The sequence below is a fragment of the Periplaneta americana genome, chromosome 4 (genome assembly GCF_040183065.1).
Source record: "Periplaneta americana isolate PAMFEO1 chromosome 4, P.americana_PAMFEO1_priV1, whole genome shotgun sequence".
In the NCBI taxonomy this organism is placed as follows: Eukaryota; Metazoa; Arthropoda; class Insecta; order Blattodea; family Blattidae; genus Periplaneta; species Periplaneta americana.
This window is the reverse complement of record NC_091120.1, coordinates 181327044-181353385: the sequence shown is the minus strand read 5'-3', so window position 1 is coordinate 181353385 and position 26342 is coordinate 181327044. Positions and strand designations below refer to the sequence as shown.

Sequence of the window (26342 nt, the reverse complement as noted above, 5' to 3'; positions counted from 1 at the left end):
AACACAAGAGGAAAACAATCTTTTGAATGACAGATATCTCAAACTTTAGTTTGCAGTTACTAGAGCTTTTGAAAGCCTTACAGCCTTCCTTTTTCACATTCTTGTAAATCTCAGATTCATTACTATCATATTTTATCAACATTAATCATTGTCAATCGTCAGTCAGTGCGTCTGGCTGTGAAACCAGGTGGCCCGGGTTCGATTCCCGGTCTGGGCAAGTTACATGGTTGAGGTTTTTTCCGAGGTTTTCCCAATATGAGCAAATGCTGGGTAACTTTCGGTGCTGGACCCCAGACTCATTTCACCGGCATTATCACCATCTCATTCAGATGCTAAATAACCAAAGATGTTGATAAAGCATCGTAAAATTACCTACTAAAATAAAAAAAAAATCAATCGTCAGTAACATTATGAATATCAATCATAACAGTAACAACGTACAAATCCAATCATCAAAATTTGTCGTCATAGATATTAGCAGTCATCTTTCACAATATCAGTCATCACATGCAACAATATCAATCTTTATCTTCAAAAATATTAATATTTATTTTCAAACGTTTCAATCTTCATCTTCAAAATAGGAATCTTTTTAAAATATCAGCCTCCGTGTTCAATAATACAAGAATATCAGTCTCCTTCATCAACAGTATCAACCTTCATGTTCCAGAATACAAGATCAGTCGTCTTCCTTAACAATATCAGCCTTCATGTCCAAGAATGCAAGAATATCAGTTTCCTTCCTCAACATTATCAACCTTCATGTTCAAGAATACAAGAATATCAGTTTCCTTCCTCAACAATATCAATCTTTATGTTCAAAAATGCAAGAATATCAGTCTCCTTTCTCAACAATATCCGCCTTCATATTCAAGAATACAAGAATATTAGTCTCCTTTCTCAACAATATCAGCTTTCATGTTCAAGAATACCAGTCTCCTTCCTCAATATTATCAACCTTTATGTTCCAGAATACAAGAATATCAGCATTCTTCGTCAACAGTATCATCTTTCATGTTCAAGAATACAAGAATATCAGTATCCTTCGTCAACAGTATCAGCCTTCATGTTCAAGAATACAAGAATATCAGTCTCCTTCCTCAACAGTGTCATCTTTCATGTTCAAGAATACAAGAATATCAGTCTCCTTTCTCAACAATATCTGCCTTCATGTTCAAGAATACAAGAATATCAGTCCCCTTCCTCAACAGTATCAGCCTTCATGGCCAAGAATACAAGAATGTCAATCATCTTGAACATTATCAATTGTCTTCAACAAATTTCTGTCTCAATCTTTAAAATTAGCATTCTCCATGCTTAATAATTTTGTGCATGATTTTTATTCTAATTATCCAACTTTATATATACTGTGTATGTGTCATAAACAAAAGGATTTGAAAAATATGGTTATTTCACAGATTATTTTTTCTCTGTAATTTGGGATTATTAAAAAAAATTAATGCAGAGCTCTCTCCCGAATTTATCTATGGTGCTGTATAAAAATATTCAGACTGATTGAATGAAATTTATATGAGTAGGATTTTGAAAATTTGCCCCCTTTCTTTTTTTTTAAATAAATTGGATACAAAAAAAAAATAAGTGTAGGTTAGATTAGATCACGATGATTACGAGCGGGCTAGGACAACCCTTTGCACGTCGGCCATACCGAGGGCTATTGTGCACCCCGAAGTGTATGGGATGAATGAGGAGGGTGTACCAGCCCACTGGCCGCATGTGACCCCTCATCCGCTCACCCAATGGGGGACTCCTACCCTCCTCCGCTCTAATCTCACACCGCCAATGTGACCAAGCAGCACAGGATCCATTCCAACGGCCCTTCCAAGGTGTCAAAGTGCCCTTGGAAATGCTCTTAAGGAATGAATCCTAAAATACATATGCGTACCAAAATTGAAAGATGTATCTAAAAATAAAAGTAGAAAACTTTATTTTCTCTACAGTCCTTCCTTAACAGTATCAGTTTTCTTACTCATAATGGATTGTAATAAATTGCATTTACGGTCTTCAATATTATTTGATAGCCATAACTAACATTGATACGAATTACCAAGAGCCTCCAGATGAATATACGAATAACTGAAGTCATTATGGAAAACACGTGCGTTATTTGTAACGTTTTATTTTATGTTACTGTTTGACCAATTTCTAGCATTAAAAACTTAAAACAGATAATTAGTGTGCAGTGAAATAAATTTTGTGGAGATAATACAATTTAGATATGTAAAATGTTTTGGTATGTCTGATACTGTAAAAGGGCAATCAGTTACTGGAGGATCCATGAATATTTCGTAGTTACTCTGAATAGCCTTGCGAAAGGAAGACAAGCGTAGAATTACAAAGCTCTCGAGACCCTCAAATTTGGCTTCCTAACTGATCTTGAAAGGAAATTCTTGTAACTGAAGTGTGTAATCCTGCACTGTACAGACTACTGTCCCGTTAAGTGGAATCTCTTGAATGGACACCCGATCATCGAACTCGTGGGCTCGGGCCGAAGCCTAGCCGCTTTGGAAGCGACTAGCGGCTGGCTTGTCAGATAGATAATATTGTGTGTGTCCTCCCTCTTGATTCACAAGTTCGGCGACATGGCCTTCGATTCCCGATGGGGCAGGTGGAGATTTCCCTTCCCTTTGCGCTTTTCCTACGTCTTGTGTTTGTGCTCTCCTACCTTATAAGGACATTGTTAATGAACTCATGTCGAAATCTCTCCTCCGACTCTTGATGAGTTATATCTCTACAGCAAAGAAGAATATAAACAATTAGCTGTTCATACTAACTGTAATGGTGTGATGAAAACTTATTTGGAATATTGCATTAAGAAAAAGCGAAGTGTACCTGCTTAGAATAATTATTGCTGAGCTGCTTCTTCAGTGAATCTCTGCACCGCAACGTGAGATGCCTTTGGCTCAAGTGCTACCGCGCTGGTCCAGGCGACCCGGGTTGGAATAATCATTATTGTTACGTTTATAGTGTTTGTAATGATTTTATTTTTGTAGTGTCTGTGAAGTTTTCTTGTGGTTTTGGTGTTTGTAGTAGTATTTAATGTTTCTCATCTCATTGTTGTGGTTGTGGTGTTTGTAGTGGTTGTAATGTTTGGATGCTATGGTTGTAGTGATTGTAGTGTTTGGTTCTTGTGGTTGTGGTGTTTGTAGTAGTTATAATATTTGGTTGTTTTTGTGGTTGTAGTGTTTGTAGTAATTGTAATGTCTGGTTGTTGTTGTGATTGCGGTGTTTGTTGTGGGTGTAATGTTTACTTTTTGTGGTTCTGATATTTGTATTGGTTGTACTTTTTGGTTGTTGTGGTCCTTGTAATTATTGTAATGTCTGGTTGTTGTGTTTTCAATGTTTCTAATGGTTGTGATTGTGGTGTTTATGTTTATGATTGTTCGTGTAATTGTGATGTTTGTAATCTGTTTTATTGTTCTTGTAGTTGTGACGTTTGTAATGTTTCTGATTTTTGTGGTTGCGGTTGAGGTGTTTGTAATTTTTTTTTATTGTTGTAGTTGCTGTGTTTGTAGTGTTTCTTATTGTTGTTGCGGTTGTGGCGTTTGTAACATTTCTGATTTTGTTGTGGTTGTGGTGTTCGTAATGTTTCTGATCATTGTACTAGCTGTGTTTTTCTGTGGTTGTGATGTTTGCAGCGATTGTAATGTTTCTGATTTTTGTGGTTGCGGTTGCGGTGTTTGTAATTTTTTCTGATTGTTGTAGTTGCTGTGTTTGTAATGTTTCTGATTGTTGTAGTTGCTGTGTTTGGAATGTTTCTGATTGTTGTAGTTGCTGTGTTTGTAATGTTTCTTATTGTTGTTGCGGTTGTGGCGTTTGTAACATTTCTGATTTTGTTGTGGTTGTGGTGTTCGTAATGTTTCTGATCATTGTACTAGCTGTGTTTTTCTGTGGTTGTGATGTTTGCAGTGATTGTAATGTTTCTGATTTTTGTGGTTGCGTTTACGGTGTTTGTAATTTTTTTCTGTTTGTTGTAGTTGCTGTGTTTGTAATGTTTCTGATTGTTGTAGTTGCTGTGTTTGTAATGTTTCTGATTGTTGTAGTTGCTGTGTTTGTAATGTTTCTGATTGTTGTAGTTGCTGTGTTTGTAATGTTTCTTATTGTTGTTGCGGCTGTGGCGTTTGTAACATTTCTGATTTTGTTGTGGTTGTGTTCTTCGTAATGTTTCTGATTATTATTGTACTGGCTGTGTTTTTCTGTGGTTGTGGTGTTTGCAGTGATTGTAATGTTTCTAATTTTTTGTGATTGCGGTTGCGGTGTTTGTAATTTTTTCTGATTGTTGTAGTTGCTGTGTTTGTAATGTTTCTGATTGTTGTAGTTGCTGTGTTTGTAATGTTTCTGATTGTTGTAGTTGCTGTGTTTGTAATGTTTCTGATTGTTGTAGTTGCTGTGTTTGTAATGTTTCTGATTGTTGTAGTTGCTGTGTTTGTAATGTTTCTGATTGTTGTAGTTGCTGTGTCTGTAACGTTTCTGATTGTTGTAGTTGCTGTGTTTGTAATGTTTCTGATTGTTGTAGTTGCTGTGTTTGTAATGTTTCTGATTGTTGTAGTTGCTGTGTCTGTAATGTTTCTGATTGTTGTAGTTGCTGTGTCTGTAATGTTTCTGATTGTTGTAGTTGCTGTGTTTGTAATGTTTCTGATTGTTGTAGTTGCTGTGTTTGTAATGTTTCTGATTGTTGTAGTTGCTGTGTTTGTAATGTTTCTGATTGTTGTAGTTGCTGTGTTTGTAATGTTTCTGATTGTTGTAGTTGCTGTGTTTGTAATGTTTCTGATTGTTGTAGTTGCTGTGTTTGTAATGTTTCTGATTGTTGTAGTTGCTGTGTTTGTAATGTTTCGGATTGTTGTAGTTGCTGTGTTTGTAATGTTTCTGATTGTTGTAGTTGCTGTGTTTGTAATGTTTCTGATTGTTGTAGTTGCTGTGTTTGTAATGTTTCTGATTGTTGTAGTTGCTGTGTTTGTAATGTTTCTGATTGTTGTAGTTGCTGTGTTTGTAATGTTTCTGATTGTTGTAGTTGCTGTGTTTGTAATGTTTCTGATTGTTGTAGTTGCTGTGTTTGTAATGTTTCGGATTGTTGTAGTTGCTGTGTTTGTAATGTTTCTGATTGTTGTAGTTGCTGTGTTTGTAATGTTTCTGATTGTTGTAGTTGCTGTGTTTGTAATGTTTCTTATTGTTGTTGCGGTTGTGGCGTATGTAACATTTCTGATTTTGTTGTGGTTGTGGTGTCCGTAATGTTTCTGATTGTTGTAGTTGCTGTGTTTGTAATGTTTCTGATTGTTGTAGTTGCTGTGTTTGTAATGTTTCTGATTGTTGTAGTTGCTGTGTTTGTAATGTTTCTGATTGTTGTAGTTGCTGTGTTTGTAATGTTTCGGATTGTTGTAGTTGCTGTGTTTGTAATGTTTCTGATTGTTGTAGTTGCTGTGTTTGTAATGTTTCTGATTGTTGTAGTTGCTGTGTTTGTAATGTTTCTGATTGTTGTAGTTGCTGTGTTTGTAATGTTTCTGATTGTTGTAGTTGCTGTGTTTGTAATGTTTCTGATTGTTGTAGTTGCTGTGTTTGTAATGTTTCTGATTGTTGTAGTTGCTGTGTTTGTAATGTTTCTGATTGTTGTAGTTGCTGTGTTTGTAATGTTTCTGATTGTTGTAGTTGCTGTGTTTGTAATGTTTCTGATTGTTGTAGTTGCTGTGTTTGTAATGTTTCTGATTGTTGTAGTTGCTGTGTTTGTAATGTTTCGGATTGTTGTAGTTGCTGTGTTTGTAATGTTTCTGATTGTTGTAGTTGCTGTGTTTGTAATGTTTCTGATTGTTGTAGTTGCTGTGTTTGTAATGTTTCTGATTGTTGTAGTTGCTGTGTTTGTAATGTTTCTGATTGTTGTAGTTGCTGTGTTTGTAATGTTTCTGATTGTTGTAGTTGCTGTGTTTGTAATGTTTCTGATTGTTGTAGTTGCTGTGTTTGTAATGTTTCTGATTGTTGTAGTTGCTGTGTTTGTAATGTTTCGGATTGTTGTAGTTGCTGTGTTTGTAATGTTTCTGATTGTTGTAGTTGCTGTGTTTGTAATGTTTCTGATTGTTGTAGTTGCTGTGTTTGTAATGTTTCTGATTGTTGTAGTTGCTGTGTTTGTAATGTTTCTGATTGTTGTAGTTGCTGTGTTTGTAATGTTTCTGATTGTTGTAGTTGCTGTGTTTGTAATGTTTCTGATTGTTGTAGTTGCTGTGTTTGTAATGTTTCTGATTGTTGTAGTTGCTGTGTTTGTAATGTTTCTGATTGTTGTAGTTGCTGTGTTTGTAATGTTTCTGATTGTTGTAGTTGCTGTGTTTGTAATGTTTCGGATTGTTGTAGTTGCTGTGTTTGTAATGTTTCTGATTGTTGTAGTTGCTGTGTTTGTAATGTTTCTGATTGTTGTAGTTGCTGTGTTTGTAATGTTTCTGATTGTTGTAGTTGCTGTGTTTGTAATGTTTCTGATTGTTGTAGTTGCTGTGTTTGTAATGTTTCTGATTGTTGTAGTTGCTGTGTTTGTAATGTTTCTGATTGTTGTAGTTGCTGTGTTTGTAATGTTTCTGATTGTTGTAGTTGCTGTGTTTGTAATGTTTCTGATTGTTGTAGTTGCTGTGTTTGTAATGTTTCTGATTGTTGTAGTTGCTGTGTTTGTAATGTTTCTTATTGTTGTTGCGGTTGTGGCGTATGTAACATATCTGATTTTGTTGTGGTTGTGGTGTCCGTAATGTTTCTGATTATTGCACTGGCTGTGTTTTTCTGTGGTTGTGGTGTTTGCAGTGATTGTAATGTTTCTGATTGTTGTGGTTGTGATGGTTCTACTTGTTGAAGTGGTTGTAGTGGCTTATTGCATGGTTTTTTATGCTCATCTACCATTATTTTTTAGAGCTTTCTTTTGTAAAACAAAAAAATATGTTTAGCTTTAAATGAATTAGCCATATCTATATTTACTTATAGAATGGAAGTACAATATGGAAAGTATGTTGTATTAAAAGTATTTTGTTTATAAACCTTAAACCTAGGATGGAACTTCGACACCTTGACGAAAGAATATCAGTTCAGAGCTGCTGCTGTTTCATATTTCTCTCTCGCCTAAACTTTTCTAATTTCTTCTTCCACGTTCTCTTTTCCTGTTCTCCTCATCCTCGTCTCTCACTTTCTTCTCATCGCCTACTTCCTTTTTCTTCTCTTTTCGGTCCTTTTTCTCTATCTTCCCTTTCACCTTCTCCTTTTCTTATCTACATCTTCGCCTACTCATTCTTCTCTTCTGCTTCTGTCCCTCCACATTCTCCTTCACCTCCTCTCTTTCTCTTCTTTATCCATCACCTAGGCCTACTTCATTTAGTGGGGCGCGCGCGGTAGCGTCGCAGTTAAGGCGTAACCTGCAAACAGGAAGGTTGCGGGTTCGATTCCCGATGGGATCATGGATTTTTCCATTGCTCTAATCTTTCCGGCAGCACTATGGCTCTGGGTTCTACTCGGTCTCTAACTGAAATGAGTACCAGGGGCATTTTGGGGGTAAAGGTGACGGACACATAAGACTGACATCCCTACTGCCATTAATGCCGATTGTCTGCTTAACCTCTCGCCACCCTCTGGGGCGACTTGGTCTATATGGGATTGACTTTATCTTTGCCTTTACTTACTTAGTTTCACTCATTTTGAATCTTGCGTACACTACTTTTAACACCTGAATGTAAGTAATTGATTAACTGGCGGACTTACTCGTGTTAATTATGTAAGTTTGTGCGGCTTACAGCTGTTTCGGTGCTTCATCACACCATCCTCAGAGCCTACTAGATCTCGGCGTCATCTCGAACTTCTCTGCCTGTTATGTGGGTGCGTTTGATAGTATCTGTAATATGTCTTGTATTGGTATATTAGTGTATAAGTTAGTGATATCGAAAGATGCTAGTGTTGCACTGTGTGGTATGTGTTGTTGTTTAGTTTTGTTGACTAGGTCTATAGTGTTCTTTATTGTTGTCTGTTTTCTGAATTTCATGTTGTTTCTGATGATTTTGTCCATGTGTGTGGCTAGTTTGTGTGCTGGTGCCTGTCTGTAGTTGATTAGGGGTCTGATAGGTATGTTTTCTTTGTGTATTTTGGGTAGTGCTTTGAGTTAATGTGCTGCTGGTTTGATTGGTTTGAGTTGGTGTTTTATGTTGTGTGGTATTACGTGTTTGCTTTTGTTGATTGTGTTTTTTAGTGTGTTGTGGTATTGTGTGGTGGGATCTTTTTCGAGTTCTGTGATGTTGTTTTGTTTAAAACAACAACACGTATCACACAGTGCAACACTAGCATCTTTCGATATCACTAACTTATACACTAATATACCAATACAAGATACATTACAGATACTATCAAACGCACCCACATAACAGGCAGAGAAGTTCGATATGACGCCGAGATCTAGTAGGCTCTGAGGATGGTGTGATGAAGTACCGAAACAGCTGTAAGCCGCACAAACTTACATAATTCACACGAGTAAGTCCGCCAGTTAATCAATTACTTACTTAGATTCCTTATTTCTCTTCTATCGTCTTCTTTCCCTACATTTTTGTTTTTTTTTTTCGCTTTTTTTCTCTTTTTCCATCTCCTACTCATTTTCCCTCAGCTTCCTCTGTCTTGTTTTCCTCCACATCTTCTTCCACCTCGCTTCTTTGTATTTTCTTTTCTTTATTCATCGTCTACTATTTTATTCGTTTTCGCCACCTCCTCTTCTTTTCCACTTAATTTTTTCTTTTACTTCTAATCGTCTTTTGCCTACTTCTCTTTCTTCCCCTCATCTCCTCCCCTTTTTTCCTTCTTCCTCTTCAAGTAGAGAATGCTGTGTCTTGATATTTCTCTAGCGAAGACTTCTTCCTTTTTTCTACAGTCTCTTTTCTATATTTATGCATACCTGTGATTTTGTTTCCTGGAAATAAGGCGTTGGAGACCAGGTTTGTATAAATAATTCCATCTTTCGTGGCTGTATCCAGGAAGAATTGGAATTTTGAAAGCTAGAAGTCAAGTTGCGTGTCTCATACTACTGAATCAAAATAGCACGAATGTCTACTAACGCATTATATAAAGACCATATCTGTTAGAAAGATCTAGAATTGTTTTATGACATGTTTTAAAATTATTTTCATGTGGGGTTAATATTTCTCGTGGTACGATATGTATCCACAGCTATTAGAGCTTCTCAAGGGAAAAGCATGAGTAAAAATCTATAGGAATTAAAATTCATGTGGAATAGTTACTTTCCTAGCCCAGCCATTAACAAAACTGGATTCGTTAAATAGAAGGCCTACATACAATACAGATTGGAAGCTTCAATTTTAAGAGAAATAGGTATAAAATATCTGTCTACAGAAGATACCTCCCAAGTGTACTTTATTTCAGATGTCAACTAATATCGGATGATGGTGACTGGAAATGCTTTGGCCTCTACTTAAACGAAACATTAAAAAAAAAAAAAAAGTATGATTTGAAGGGTGAAGCCAGACCACTTAACTTATAGGCGTATACTGTCAGTTCTTCTTTTAATAATCATTTCTTCAAACGATATTATCATATTCCGTGACTGTCCATTATTTACAAATCGTTTATAAGAAGTCAACATAACCTAACCGATTATGATTGTTTATTTCCTACGTTTGACTACATTTAATTTTATGATTACATGGAGTATAAAGAAGAAAACTATTTATCTGTTTTCTGGTACGCGTTTTCACCATCTCAGTTAAAACGAAAAAGTGGTTTTTGCCATGCCGTTTGTCAATAGCTGCTTTTCTTAAACTATTATACAGATTTTTGTTCATTTTTGTTATTAAGTCAATTTTACCCGTGATGATACAAATGAAGTAAAATAATTTTGGTATTAGTCTGTGTACAGCGATTTCTACTAAGCTATTGGACAGATTTGTTGATATTCAATATCTGAGTCAATATATCAGGGAATAATGTATCCTACATGAAATAAAATAATTTTAATGCTAGTCTGTCTGTGTACAGCAAATTCTACTAAACTATTTGACGAATTTCATTCATATTCAGTACCCACAAGTCAATTTATCAGGGAATGATGTACGTGGAATATAATCATTTTAGTACTAGTCTGTCTGTGTACAGCGATTTCTACTAAATTATTGGACGGATTTTGTTCATATTCAGTATCTACGAATCGATTCATCAGAGAATGATTTACATTAAATATAATAATTTTAGTACTAGTCTGTCTGTGTACAGCGATTTCTACTAAACTATTCGACGGATTTTGTTCATATTCAGTATTTACGAGTCGATTCATCAGAGAATGATTTACATTAAATATAATAATTTTAGTACTAGTCTGTCTGTGTACAGCGATTTCTACTAAACTATTCGACGGATTTTGTTCATATTCAGTATCTACGAGTCTATTCATCAGATAATGATTTACATTAAATATAATAATTTTAGTACTAGTCTGTCTGTGTGCTTCTTGTCTATGCAGATGACGTGAATATGTTAGGAGAAAATACACAAACGGTTAGGGAAAACACGGAAATTTTACTTGAAGCAAGTAAAGCGATCGGTTTGGAAGTAAATCCCGAAAAGACAAAGTATATGATTATGTCTCGTGACGGGAATATTGTACGAAATGGAAATATAAATATTGGAGATTTATCCTTCGAAGAGGTGGAAAAATTCAAATATCTTGGAGTAACAGTAACAACTGTAAATGACACTCGGGAGGAAATTAAACGCAGCATAAATATGGGAAATGCGTGTTATTATTCGGTTGAGAAGCTCTTATCATCCAGTCTGCTGTCCAAAAATCTGAAAGTTAGAATTTATAAAACAGTTATATTACCGGTTCTTCTATATGGCTGTGAAACTTGGACTCTCACTCTGAGAGAGGAACATAGGTTAAGGGTGTTTGAGAATAAGGTGCTTAGGAAAATATTTGGGGCTAAGCGGGATGAAGTTACAGGAGAATGGAGAAAGTTACACAACACAGAACTGCACGCATTGTATTCTTCACCTGACATAATTAGGAACTTGAAATCCAGACGTTTGAGATGGGCAGGGCATGTAGCACGTATGGACGAATCCAGAAATGCATATAGAGTGTTAGTTGGGAGACCGGAGGGAAAAAGACCTTTAGGGAGGCCGAGACGTAGATGGGAGGATAATATTAAAACGGATTTGAGGGAGGTGGGGTATGATGATAGAGACTGGCTTAATCTTGCACAGGATAGGTACCGATGGCGGGCTTATGTGAGGGCGGCAATGAACCTTCGGGTTCCTTAAAAGCCATTTGTAAGTAAGTAAGTCTGTCTGTGTACAGCGATTTATACTAAACCATTCGACAGATTTTGTTCATATTCAGTATCTACAAGTCAATTCATTTCCAAGATATTTGAATTTTTAAAAGGATATATTTCCAGTTATTATTATTATTATTATTATTATTATTATTATTATTATTATCATTATTATTATTATGCCATTAGGAAACTCCAGGATAACAGAGAGGGTTTAGTATTGAACAAGTTACATCAGCTCCTTGTTTATGCGGATGACGTGAATATGTTAGGAGAAAATCCACAAACTATTAGGGAAAACACGGGAATTTTACTTGAAGCAAGTAAAGAGATAGGTCTGGAAGTAAATCCCGAAAAGACAAAGTATATGATTATATCTCGTGACCGGAAAATTGTACGAAATAGAAATATAGAAATTGGAAGTTTATCTTTTGAAGAGGTGGAGAAGTTCAAATATCTTGGAGCAACAGTAACAAATATAAATGATACTCGGGAGGAAATTAAATCCAGAATGTATATGGAAAATGCGTGTTATTCTGTTGAGAAGCTTTTATCTTACAGTCTGCTCTCAAGAAATCTGAAAGTTAGAATTTATAAAACAGTAATATTTTCGGTTCTTCTGTATGGTTGTGAAACTTGGACTCTCACTTTGAGAGAGGAACAGAGATTAAGGGTGTTTGAGAATAAGATGCTTAGGAAAATATTTGGGACTGAGAGGGATGAAGTTAGAGGAGAATGGAGAAAGTTACACAACGCAGAATATTAAATCCAGAAGTTTGAGATGGGCAGGGCATGTCGCACGTATGGACGAATCCAAAAATGCATATCGAGTGTTAGTTGAGAGACCGAAGATAATAAGATCTTAGGGGAGGCCGAGACTTAGATGGGAGGATAATATTAAAATTGATTTGAGGGAGTTCGGATATGATGATAGGGACTGGATTAATCTTGCTCAGGATAGGGACCAATGGCGGGCTTCTGTGAGAGCGGCAATGAACCTTCGGGTTCTTTAAAAATCATTACTACTACTACTACTACTACTACTACTACTACTACTACTACTACTACTACTACTGTAGCCTACAGTATTTTATTTGTGCTTTTCGTATTGCCTTCTCTTCTGGGATAGCTCGCCCTGACCGAACAACACAAATCAGACCTATCTGCCATCGCCAGCATTCCAAATAGGTCTCCAGATCGTACAGTAAATTCTATCCTTCGTACTGTAAGCTGATATTCATTTTGGCCTATATTCAAGTGCTGTTTAAAAGCATGTGTGAGTGTGAGTGTGTGTGTCGTAGATTACAATTAGGGACAACAAATTGAATTTCCTGGTCCATGACTAAAAGCTCCACCCACCACATGTTCCGTATTGAAATTGAAAGTTCGGTTTCTCATTTTTTTTATTCTGCTTCTCCCTTCCGTGTAACGTGGCCGCTTACTTTTTAAACGCTTCATAACCATCATCTGTTCTAGCCTAATTAGCAGCCAATTATGAACGGTGCCGTGCTAGAAATAATTTGGTAGCTATAATTAATTTTATGGATCCTTGAACAATGTTTATTTTCCTCCCCAAGAGGATTTACAACTCGAGTTCCTGGTACCGCTCGCATGATGGCAGCATAAGGCATTCATTTCATTCACATATTAGTGTTAGGCAGTGCCGCTAGATGGTGCATGAATGAGGGATTGAGTCTAGTGCTTCTTTTTATCTTACCGTTGTAACTTGCTCGAAGAGGAATAACGACAGGATATTGTTTCTTAATGGAATCACTTCTAACTCTTCGTTTTTCTCTTGTTTCAGCTCCCGTCACTGGGGACCTTCAACGAACAGGTAAGAAGCTTCTGCAAATAAAAAAACCAAGTTCATTTTGAGAAGACATTTAATTTACTTCACTCGTCTCAGTGGCGGCTCGTCATTAAATGTGCGGCAGGAATTTAATGGGATAGCTGTGATGAAAATGCGTTATTTAAATAAGGTGAAGGTCAATTAAATAGGGACAGAATAATGATGAACTGACGAGCGTCTTCCGTTGTAATGAAGGGCTTTATAATGAATCTGAATTAAAGATGATAGAATACTTCCACAATTAATCTACAATTACTGCTGCTGCTGCTACTACTACTACTACTACTACTAATAATAATAATAATGATAATAATAATAATAATAATAATAATAATAATAATAATATCATCATCATTATCATCATCATCATCATCATTAGAGTTACAACTAATTTTAGAACACTTGACAGAGTTTGCCGTCTGATCCGTATACTTTACCTTATCTCAAAAGAAACTGAAATTTCTCCAGAACTATTGTAGATTATGTTAATACATTTTAAATAACAATAATGAAGACTTTATGTCAAAAAACTTTCACCTACAATGCCGAACTACTATGATAAACGATGTTAATAAAAATTGACAAAAATTGTTTCTGAGAAAATGGTCCCAGACAAAAAAACAGTCAGTGCAGTGTTTATTTATTCTCAACTGAAAAGAAGTAATCCTAATTAATTATTGTGGCTATCAATCAATTCAGCAGGATGTTTTATCATCTTCTTTGTCGAGCTGCTGTAGTTTCGGTAACGTAAAGCACAGGCCTACTGAACAGATGACAAACACTACCAAGACGTGTCGTTTATTATTACACACCGATTACTATTATAGCTACTACTAATAATGTTATAGCTACTGTTGTTAAAACTACTACTACTGTTAAAATTATTTATTGTTACAACTATTATTACATCCACTACTACTACTGTCACTGCTACCGCTATTACTACTGCTACTACTACTACTGCTAACTTACTGCTGCTACTACTACTGCTACTACCACTAATAAAATACTACTACTGCTACTACTATTGCTACCACTATTACTACTACTACTATTGCTGCTACTCCCATTACTACTACTACTAACTTACTGCTACTACTACTACTACTACGGCTATTGCTGCTTCTGCTGTTACTATCACTACTACTACTGCTGCTACTACTCCTACTGCTACTACTAGTACTACTGCTGCTGCTACTACTACTACTGCTACCACAGGTACTGCTATTACTGCTGTTGCTACTACTACTGCTGACTGCTACTGCTGCTACTACAACTGGTACTACTACTACTGGTACTACTACCACTGGTACTGCTGCTGCTACTACTACTACTACTGTTACCACTGGTACTGCTATTACTACTACTACTGCTGACTGCTACTGCTGCTACTACAACTGGTACTACTACTACTGGTACTACTACCACTGGTACTGCTGCTGCTACTACTACTACTACTACTACTGTTACCACTGGTACTGCTATTACTACTACTACTGCTGACTGCTACTGCTGCTACTACAACTGCTACTACTACTGGTACTACTACTAGTACTACTACCACTGGTACCGCTGCTGCTACTACTACTACTGCTACTGTTACCACTGGTACTGCTATTACTGCTGTTGTTACTACTACTACTACTAATACTGACTGCTGCTACTACAATTGCTACTACTACTGGTACTACTACTACTGGTACTGCTACTACTACTACTTCTACTACTGCTGCTTCTACTATTACTATTACTGCTACTACTGCTGCTGTTGCTGCTACTACTACTGCTACTACTAATACTAATAATAATACTAATACTAGTACTCCTACTACTACTGCTGCTGCTACTACTATTATTGCTATTATTGCTGCTTCTTATTCACAAAACAATTATTTACATTACAACAAAACAGTTTATAATTCATTTGTAGATTATATAGCATGTAACAAGCAACAATGTAACTAAATATGCGGAAGAAAGGATAGCCAACATAATTTCAAATGAAATGAAATGAGACGGGCCGGTTTTATCTGCCCAGCTCTGTATTTTGTATCGCATCTTGTGACCATATTTTCCTTACGGAAGTGCACCAATAAGAGAGGGATAGGGGATATCAGGACGGCATTTGGTGGGTCACGTTACGCTTGCATCTGTCCCTCTGTTTGCAGAGCAGTGACTGAAAGCAAAGTTGTGTCGCTGGTAGTGATGCGTGTCTCTATTAGCCTACTCTTAATAATTTACATCATGAAAATGGACTTAATTAATAGTTTGAAATTGATTCTGTAAGTAACAATGCGATCCGTATGTTTGGTCACATTTCCTGGTAAATTTAGTTTATAGCTAGCAGACTGCCACACGCATACAGTTTGCAGTCTGATGCCAACTTTCCGAAAAGACAGTTACCTGTACATACAGAGTTATCTATGATTTAACGTGCTTACTGTATATGTTTGAAATGAGTTTCCGAAACAACAGTTATCGTCATCTTTACAGTTACCTGTGCTTCAACTGGTAACTGTGCTTCGGCCTGTAGTTACCTGGCTGTTAATATTGTTTCGAACAAATACCGATATGCGGCGCTACTGCAGTACTGTTTTGTAAACTATAATAACTGATATTAAATAATAATATAGATCACAATAAATTGATTTATTATATTATCTGTACAGTTTTAAAAATTTGGCGTTGTATTTACGTAACTTACTGTAAATGTTTTACTTTTTATGGCATATTAGGATCATAATGTGTGTTTGTAAACACAGTTTTCAATATCTCAAGCTTAATTTTCGTCACCAACTTCAGATTCTATATCGTCAGTTCAGGAATATTTTATTTTTGGGTGTTCTACCAATGCCAATGGTATTTCGGACTCTGAAAAGTCGATTTGAATACATGAAAGCATTCATATAGACGAATGTAAAATATTTTGGCATGTTTAACAGTATGGCTGCCATAGCCACACAGCTGAATATGGTTGCAGTTTTGAAGCAGCAGTTACACCTAGCCCTCTCTTCACTAGCATTATTTACCTAGATGATCACGCCAAATACCAACAATTATTGTTTTGTTTTAATAGTATTGTGATGAGATGAAAGTGTACAAGTGCACTATCGTTTATCACATGGTTCTTTAATTAAAAAGCCTTGCACCTACTTGTACAGAGCTCGCTGTGTATCTATCAGCCAAATTACTGCTGAAAACTTCTGCAAACAAAAGTAATTGTAAATAACTAAAAAATCACTAACAAAATTCTAGTGGAGACATAAATGGACGACAATAGGTACTGAACTTGAAGTTACATCAACTGTTAGTTAGAAGCGTTGATAAATCTACATTTAACTTTCCGGAAACTCATGAAAGTTATCAGTGCAGTTAAATTTATAAGAGCAGTTAAGTAACTGAGAGTTAACTGAGGTGTACCAGAAACCGGGCATAAGTGCTCTTGGTAGAGCCGCGTATGTGACTCAGGTGCTAGCGCGCTGTTTTCCATCCAGGTTCGATCCCCGGCCAGGTCGTGAGGATATTTGTGCGGACAAAGGAAACGTTGCAGAGTGTTTTTCTCTGGATACTCTGTTCCTCTATTATTCTGCCGACACACTCCACATAGCAAGATAATCTACCCGTGATACAGTGAGGAATGAAGAAATCAGAATGAATATGAGGTTTAAGAAAAAGAAATAGTAAAGGTCATTCGTTATCTCGTGAAATTAAATGCTTGCGTGCGCCGCAGCATGTACAGTAGAGCGTCGATAATCCGAACTAATTGATGCTCAGCCCTGTTCGAAGTATCGATTCGTTCGGATTTTCAAACATAGAGCAAAAACGTCACGAAAAATAGTTTTAACTACATACTGTTTTAACTTTAAAGATTTCAGTAGGCCTACATACTGAACTACAAACAACACTAGACAGATTTAAAAAAGTCTTTGATCTTTTTTTTTTTTTAATTTATACTGAACTTCGTTTTTTTGCAGCCAAGTCTCCAACCTGTCGTACACTCAGACATTTTATCCAGCCAATTTATAGTCGTGTATAGAGTATTGAACCATGCCCGCGCTTTTTCAAACGCACGTAAAAAGAATTGAGGGTTCGGATTCGGATTTTTGACGGTTCAGGTTATTGACGTTCGGATTATCGACACTCTACTGAAGTAAGAATCTTATGGTGGAGGTAAGTGAGCTCTCTATGTACAAGTAGAAGCGCAGCGAGGGAGGAAAGCTTTTCAGTCCACATTCTTCTTCCCCTGATGCGCAGGTATGTTTCACAAGATAATGTACGACCTATACAAGAAATTGACCGACCAACACATAGTCGGGCGGAGTTAAGAGATAAAGTGTCACGGAGAAATTTAAATTATAAGGATAGTTTTGATAGGCTTTTACGGAGAAGAAAAATTGTTATCTGTGTAATTTTATCTTTACGCTGAGTAGAAAACAATATAGTTACGGAGAAATTGCTAAATGAATGAATGAATAACAACTTTTGAAGCAAAATTATTCTTTCCCTATTTGAGTAGGCTACATAATACACGTAAATGATTTTATGTACATAGATATGTGAGTAATACATACGATATATTGCTTGTAGATCTTATATTTTTAATTTTTATGAAAAAAATATATATGCAAAAATTATGGGGAGTAAAAAAAGGAACATTGTGAACAAGATTTCCATTTAGAAATGATGCGCCAAATAGTACTTTTTTTAAATAGCTCATGCACTTATTTTTTCAATTTTTGGATTCTTCAGATCCGAAAACGTACAAAATCACATTTTTTTTTACCATTTATAAAATATTATTAGATGGGCACTTTAATACCAAAAAGAGACAAAATTAGAAACAACATAATAAAATCTAAAATAGGAGTAAAAAATGCAGTACTGGATTATGTATAGCATAAGCAATTGCAATGGGATGGTCGTGTAAAAGGGATGAGTGAAGAACGATTATCAAAAAAAAAAGTGTTGGAATGGTTGCCGCCTGAGAGGTTGAAGCGAGAGAGAGACTTAATACTACATGGATTCATGGAATTAAAACAACTATCAAGAAAAGAAGATTGTAGGAAGGACAGTGGGTTAACAAAGAAGATTGGAGAGAATGTTTAAAATTCATTTTCAAAAACTAGAATATTGGGCACTGGAAGATGTGTACACACTGTTAAACCAGTTTTAGATAGGCTATTTCGTTTATATGACGTCATTCCATTTTCGGCCACTGAAGTGTAATGAAATTTCGAATTCCAACAAATCACAGTCGTACATCGCGATAATTTCTGTAGCTCGATTTATCACTATCAATTTATCGCATGGTCGTTCTTTTAAGTGTCGTCAACTGTTTCCACGTAAATCGATGAACATGAATCCATTGTACTAAATAAAGTGCGAAATCCTACTTCCACATCTACATCATCATCTTCTAATTCCATGTCCATTGTATCTAAAGAAAATGACACTCCTTCATAACAATTGTTCATTTAATTAATGTACTACTACTACTACTACTACTACTACTACTACTACTACTACTACTACTACTACTACTACTACTACTACTACTACTACTTACTGGCCTTTAAGGAACCCGGAGGTTCATTGCCGCCCTCACATAAGCCCGCCATTGGTCCCTATCCTGAGCAAGATTAATTCAGTCTCTATCATCATATCCCACCTCCCTCAAATCCATTTTAATATTATCCTCCCAACTAACACTCTATATGCATTTCTGGATTCGCCCATACGTGCTACATGCCCTGCCCATCTCAAACGTCTGGATTTAATGTTCCTAATTATGTCAGGTGAAGAATACAATGCGTGCAGTTCTGCGTTGTGTAACTTTCTCCATTCTCCTGTAACTTCATCCCTCTTAGGCCCAAATATTTTTCTAAGCACCTTATTCTCAAGCACCCTTAACCTATGTTCCTCTTTCAAAGTGAGAGTCCAAGTTTCACAACCATAAAGAACAACCGGTAATATAACTGTTTTATAAATTCTAACTTTAAGATTTTTTGACAGTGGACAGGATGATAAAAGCTTCTCAACCGAATAATAGCAGGCATTTCCCATATTTATTCTGTGCTTAATTTCCTCCTGAGTATCATTTATATTTGTTACTGTTGCTCCCAGGAATTTGATTTTTTCCACCTCGTCAAAAGATAAATTTCCAATTTTTCTATTTTCATTTCGTACAATATTCTGGTCACGAGACATAAACATATACTTTGTCTTTTCGAGATTTACTTCCAAACCTATCTCTTTACTTGCTTCAAGTAAAATTTCCGTGTATTAATCAGGTTATTTGTAATGATATTATAATGTTTAAATTAAATTATGATTTCAGCAGATAATGAAAACAATTGTATACAATTTTATGTGCCACCTTCATCGTCATCAGAAGTTTCGAAACTGTCGTTAAGATAACTTTTCAGCAGTCCTTGCCCCTATTACTAATCGTCATTTGATATCTGTATATTTATACAATATAGCCTTGCGCAGTCCTTTCGTATGACAAAGCTGAGGTTCAGTCCCCCAACAAACAAAAGAAAGCACTCAGCTGCGGTTAAATACAGATGCACACGTGTGTTCCTTGCGATGATTCACATCGCTCTGCAAGTGCGAGCTAATTACCCAACGTGCGAGACACACTTTTGTGCGTGTTTGTTTATGGAACATACATCAGCTGCCGCTGATTGAAGAAGCCTGAGTCACAAATGTAGGCCTACTCTTACCGAGAATGATTGTAGAGTAATATTGCATTTATTAGTAGAACCTGGGAACAAAGCAAATACTGAAGCAATGCAAATACATTATGCACAAGAGTGACTAATTGGGTATTATGCACTTCTATAGGTCACACTGCTTTCAACTTTGTTGCTTCTCAAAATATTTCCCCTCAGATCTTATGAACTTGTCCATTCGATGGAACCAGTCACCAAAGCACTGCACCCACTTTTCTAGAGGCACTTCAGATACTAGCTCACTAAGGCTTCAATCGCATATTAATTAGTGTTAAAGATCAGTCCGCGCATTTTCTTAATGTTCTCTGTCATCTGATGTCTTCTTCTGCCCCTAAATTTTCTACTTTATAATAATAATAATAATAATAATAATAATAATAATAATAATAATAATAATAATATGGGAAATGCGTGTTATTATTCGGTTGAGAAGCTCTTATCATCCAGTCTGCTGTCAAAAAATCTGCAAGTTAGAATTTATAAAACAGTTATATTACCGGTTTTCTGTATGGTTGTGAAACTTGGACTCTCACTCTGAGAGAGGAACTAAGGTTAAGGGTGTTTGAGAATAAGGTGCTTAGGAAAATATTTGGGGCTAAGAGGGAGAATGGAGAAAGTTACACAACGCAGAACTGCACGCATTATATTCTTCACCTGACATAATTAGGAACATTAAATCCAGACGTTTGAGATGGGCAGGGCATGTAGCACGTATGGGCGAATCCAGAAATGCATATAGAGTGTTAGTTGGGAGGATAATATTAAAATGGATTTGAGGGAGGTGGGATATGATGATAGAGACTGGATTAATCTTGCACAGGATAGGGACCGATGGCGGGCTTATGTGAGGGCGGCAATGAACCTTCGGGTTCCTTGAAAGTAAGTAAGTAAGTAATAATAAAGCCCTAAATCCCCAGTGGGGCAAGGCCTCCTGCTTGGGCAGGGGTGGCTCAAGTCTTGACCATCAGAAGAGCCGACCTGATGGTCTATTTACATCTCTAGTTCTTTGTCCACAATTTCACTAGCACTGGTTGTTGCTTCCTCTCAAAGTTGGTTCACTGCGTCCCTCCACCGTGTTCTTTAGCGTCCTATTCTGGTCCACAGTCCTCCTAGCTGTAACTTGAACTAGTCCCCCCATCTGGTTCTCGGTCGTCCGCGGTTTCTCCAGCCAATTCTTGGATCCCACTGTGTCGCCGTGTGTGCCCATCTGGTAGGATACATTCGTACCATGTGTCCTCCCCAGCGCCATTTCGTCCTATTAGCGAGTGTGACCACGTCCTCTACGCCGCTTCGTCGCCGTACTTCTTCGTTTCTGATTCTGTCCTTCAGGCTTATTCCGAGTATTTTCCTTTCCATTCTTCTTTGGCATCTTCCTAATTTTAATGCCTGTTTCTTGGTGAGTGACCAGGATTGCGCCCCATATCCTTCAGTATACTCTATTTTATTTCATGGAGTGCAATTCGGTGGCTCCTTTTTAACACCCACTTACAGATTTATGACTTCCTACACAAACACCTCTGACAATTCCATCCTGTCCTCTCGTCCCAACTTTGAACAGTTGCCACAATCCTGATGACCCTCGAAATGAGACAGTGAGACTGACGGAATTCTTAGAATTCGGAAAAGATTCGGCAACTCTGCCTGCACGTGGATTTGATGGGAGCCTGTCAATTCTTCTGAACGAGGGTTGTGATTGGTTACTGACAGGATAAGACAAGATTTCCGTCACAGTAAGAAAAACAGTTAGTAGGGGACAGTAGAACGTCTGTCGGCAAAGTCCTTTCTATGAAACTGCACTCCATGAAATAAAATGGAGTATAGTCAGTTTCGCCTTAACCAATGACCTAACCAGTTTCTTTTTCTCTTTCTGTTCAGTTTCAGCATTTTTCTTTCTTCACACAGTCTTTCTAGCAAAGCTTTATACCCACATTTCAAATACGGTCTAATCCTTTCTCTTCATTTCGTCGTAATGTACATGTTTGTACTCCACACAAAGTACTTCTCTAACCTGTTCTTTAGTTCCTTTTCCAAAGGTTCGCAGAAGATGTTTCTTTTTCTATTAAAAGCTTCCTTGGCCATTGCTCTTCTCCTTTTGACTTCGTGGCAGCAGCTGATGTTACTACTTACAGTACATCCAAGTATTTGAAGCTGTCCACTTGTTCTACTGCCTAATTTAAAATTCGCACATTTACCTTCTTTATTATAGTCTTCCTATCGTTTTCATTTATCTTCATCCCTACTGTTCACAGTTGTCATTTAGCTCCAGTAGCATATCCCTTAGTATCATCGCCTCTTCTGTTAACAACGTCATATAACTGGAAAATTTTTGTTGCTTTATTCTTCTGAGAACTGTCCATCGAGTTAGCTCTGCGGTAGCAGCCTGCTTCCAGACTAGCCGGTCCAGGTCCTATTCCCGGCGGGGTCAGAAATGTTAATGTGAAATTGCTATCTCGGGACTGGGAGAGATGCTGGTGCACAACTTCTAATCACTAGATTGTGCACCAATATGCCTGAGTTAAATCCCAAATTTCTCCGCAGCACATATGAAGAGAAGGCTTACGTCACTGTTGGTAGTGATTCGTCCGTCGGACGGGGACGTTAAGTCTGGCGGTCTCCTTGGTGCTATTCGACAGGAGTAGACTGCGTGCCGGCACCGGGTTTCCCCTTCTCCCTTCTTTATCATCATTATCACTCATTCCATACACTACACTTACACGAACACTTACACATACACTCACCCTTGTACACGACATAACTTTCCACAGATACATATCATATACAGCGTGGCCCACCAAAGTGGTGTGCAACTAGAAAAATGGATCACAGTCCTGCCATTTATCCGCAATATGCGGAACCCGAATCACGTAAAGTGAAGTGGACAGGCATTAGATACATGCATACATTCTTTTTGAACTACTATTACCCCTCCCATGTTTTGGAGACAGTTCTTCACTAAACCCTCTGAAGTCTAAGTAGCTGTTGAACAAAAGGCATCCTTGTCATACCTTTAACACATATCTGCACAAACAACGCTCAACAAGCGCGCGCGCGCTCCTTCGGAGCGGGAGAGCCGTGTTTACCGCTCGCCGAAACGGAGAGGAAGATACGTCAGAATGACACAGACTTGCTATAGGTAGAGGAGAGGTAAACGACCATTCAGCTATCTAGTGGAGTGCACTGAGTAGGCCTATTCTCAGTAACTATTTCACTTTACTTACCTACTGCTACAGTACAGTATGGAGGAATCTGAAAGACGGAACATAACATTTAACATATAATGATTTACACCTCGAACTTATTGATCTTCATTGTGGCCTAAGGGCTAAAGATCGTTTGAATAATACTACTAGCCTGGTTGAGTTTTACAAGACTAAACATTAGCAATAATATCAACGACTACACAAGCTGGCTGTGAAAATGATTTCTATGTTTGGCTCAACGTTTATGTTTGTGAGCAACTGTTTTCTATAATCAACTTTAATAAAGGCAGACATCGAACATCTGTAACTGATCAGTAGGCTACTCTTCCTTTCAGCTGCCAACAGCATAAAACCTCGTTTTCATGTACTGATAAATAAAAATATAACAAAATTATATTGTACATTTAAGTACCGGTAGCTATAGAATTTCTATTATTTCTGTAAAATAAATATTTCTTTATTAATTAATAATAGTCCAAAATAGTTTTGCAAACACTGAACGGGAATTCATTTCATAAGCACTCGTAATAGTATTTCCTTTCGTGTATATTTTGTACGAGATTAGGCCTACCCCTTCTTCCAGACAACCCTTATACAGAGCGCAGCTAATATTTGCATCCCGCTCATGAGCTGTGAGCCGGCTCGGAGAGCGCAAACCTTGTGCAGGCCTGCTCTAACATGTAACGTTTATTAATCTGTATCGAAATGAAACTCCTTTTGACACAGATGACAGCAAATAAGTAAATTTTATTGTGAGAGTATTAATGTTATTTTAGAATGCAGTGGCTAAAGAGGAAAATCAAAGCGTATAGAAACCTTTTTCATTCCCTTCTCTGTTTGGTTTGTGTTTAGCTATTTTGTAACGGTCCAATAAGGACAAGAAATAAATCAGTTGGTGAGATGTACGATATCTTATTTAAATAAAATTTAAATGTATTCCTACTGGAGGAATCAGAGCAAATAAACTGAGAGACAGATGGTCGGTCGCAGGGATGGAATCGCTTTCCCTGTTCGTGACGCTGCGTCTCGGAGCCCGCGGGGCAGAGAGTGAGAGTTCCAGTGCTCCGTGACCCGCTGTGACCTCCCGTCGAGCACCGCGCCCCCTCGCACAAGTGTTTTCCCAATTCGTGAAGGTCAGGTGTATCCAACAGGCCGGGTGGATCTGAGCCGGTCCTGGTTCTCACGCCACGCTTGCCTAATTCATTCATCTGTTTGTTTCAGGCGTTGCCTACTTTGTTAAACAAGACCGAAATATGGGCTCTCATATAACGCCGACATTGTACTTCATATTTATGCCACTAGTATCGCAGTTTTGCGACTCCTGATTATAATGTAATGCAGTGACCGCATTCAAAAGAACACATCGATGATTAATCGATTATCAATCGTCTGCTGAAACGCAGTGATTAGTAGGGAACGGATTTCTAGGTGATAATAAAAGAGATTTATGACTTTAAAAAACCCGATTTAGGACTTTTAAGAGTTTATATAAAATTAACAGTTGATAATTTTAATTTTAGTAAATATTTAATTTTAAGTGGAATTTATGTACAAAGAACTGGTGCTGACAATGTGTGCTACTGAATTGAAGACTCAGATTCTATCAGTGAAAGAGACTTGTTGCTCATTGGTCAGTTTCGTTTCGCATACAACGGGTGTGCATCGACGCGAAAACTAATTTGTAAGCTCTCGCCTAACCTGAACAACCTACCACCACTTTTATGCTAGAATGGATATTTCCAAAAGAACTTCGGTTTCAAGAAACTAGGTAAAATATTCTTCCCTTTCCTTCTAAGACCAATACGGAACTGTCAGACCAGTGTTTCTCTGTGGCGTAAGATATTTTTTTCCATTAATTTTAAATAGCATTTTTGTACTATTTGGGCATTTAAATTCCATTTTTAGTACCGGTATTTTCATTTTAAATATACGCAAGAAACTAAAAGGCGTTTTTCAGGCACAAACCTAGTTTTTAAGCATTCATAGAAGTTTATGGTTCATTTAGGTGTTTTAAGTTCTATACTTAGCGTACTTACAAATGGCTTTTAAGGAATTTGGAGGTTACTGCCGTCCTTACATAAGCCCGCCATCGATCCCTATCCTGAACAAGATTCAATCCCTACCATCATGTCCATTTTAATATTATCCTCCCATCTACGCCCCGGCCTCCCCAAAGGTCTTTTCCCCTCAGGTCTTTTAACTAACACTCTATATGCATTTCTAGATTGACTCATACGTGCGACTTGCCCTGTCCATCTCAAACGTCTGAATTTAACGTTCCTAATTAATCTCCTGCAACTTCATCCCTCTTAGCCCCAAATATTTTCCTAAGCTCCTTATTCTAGAATATCCTTAACCTCTGTTCCTCTCTCAAAGCAAGAGTCCAAGTTTCACAACCATACCGGTAATATAATTGTTTTATAAATTCTAACTTTCATTTTTTTCGAGAGCAGACTGGATGATAAAAACTTTTCAACTGAACAATAACAAGCATTTCCCATATTTATTCTGCGTTAATTTTTTCTGGAGTGCCATTTCTACTTGTTACTGTTGCTCCAAGATATTTCCATTTTTCCACCTCGTCAAAGAACTACTTTCCAATTTGTATACTGTATTTCCATTTCGTACTGTGTTCTGGTCACGAGACATACACGTTTTAGCTGCTATAGAATTTTAATATGGGGGATTCTGTTGTAGGCTTACATGAAACTTAGAGATACTTGAATAACACACGTCTAGGACATAGCAAACAAAAAGATATGGATCTAGAAATCCGTCCCCTAGTAATGTAATGTAGTGGTCGCATTCAGAAGAACACGTCGATATCGTCTGCTAAACGCGCGTTAAAGCAGTGATAAATAGACTTCGTTGAATTGCCTCACGCAGCATGCAATCAGGTTGGCGATGTACGGTAGTATAGAGGAGGTGGGCGACCTCCCGGTCTCATAGTACAAGCAGTTCATGTTAAGAGATGTGACCGGTCCAAATAGATAGAGCAGTTACAGCTAATGTATACCTATGTAAGCACTTGTTTTTGCATTACTGTGGTTGGAATAGTCAAAGCTTAACATTTGTTCAGTGCAGGCAAGAATTCAATCAAACATACTACAATGAGAGTGTTGCTGTTCCAAACAATTTCCCCTGGAATACCCTTACCCCCGCAGCCAGTCTTGACCCGTTGGTTGGATGCTTTTAATTATTATGCAGAACATTAAGGCAAAATAATGGAGGTAATTGATGCATTGGATAGCACAGACAG

General features: G+C 37.2%; 1 protein-coding gene across 1 annotated transcript in view; it reads left to right on the top strand.

Moving 5' to 3' along the window:
- The window catches only part of LOC138698490 (uncharacterized), a 713766-nt gene that overhangs the window by 346104 nt on the left and 341320 nt on the right, over positions 1-26342 (top strand). The window contains exon 3 of the mRNA XM_069824457.1: positions 13105-13134. Within this exon, the coding sequence (XP_069680558.1) occupies positions 13105-13134 (30 nt within the window). The remainder of the gene's footprint in view (positions 1-13104; positions 13135-26342) is intronic.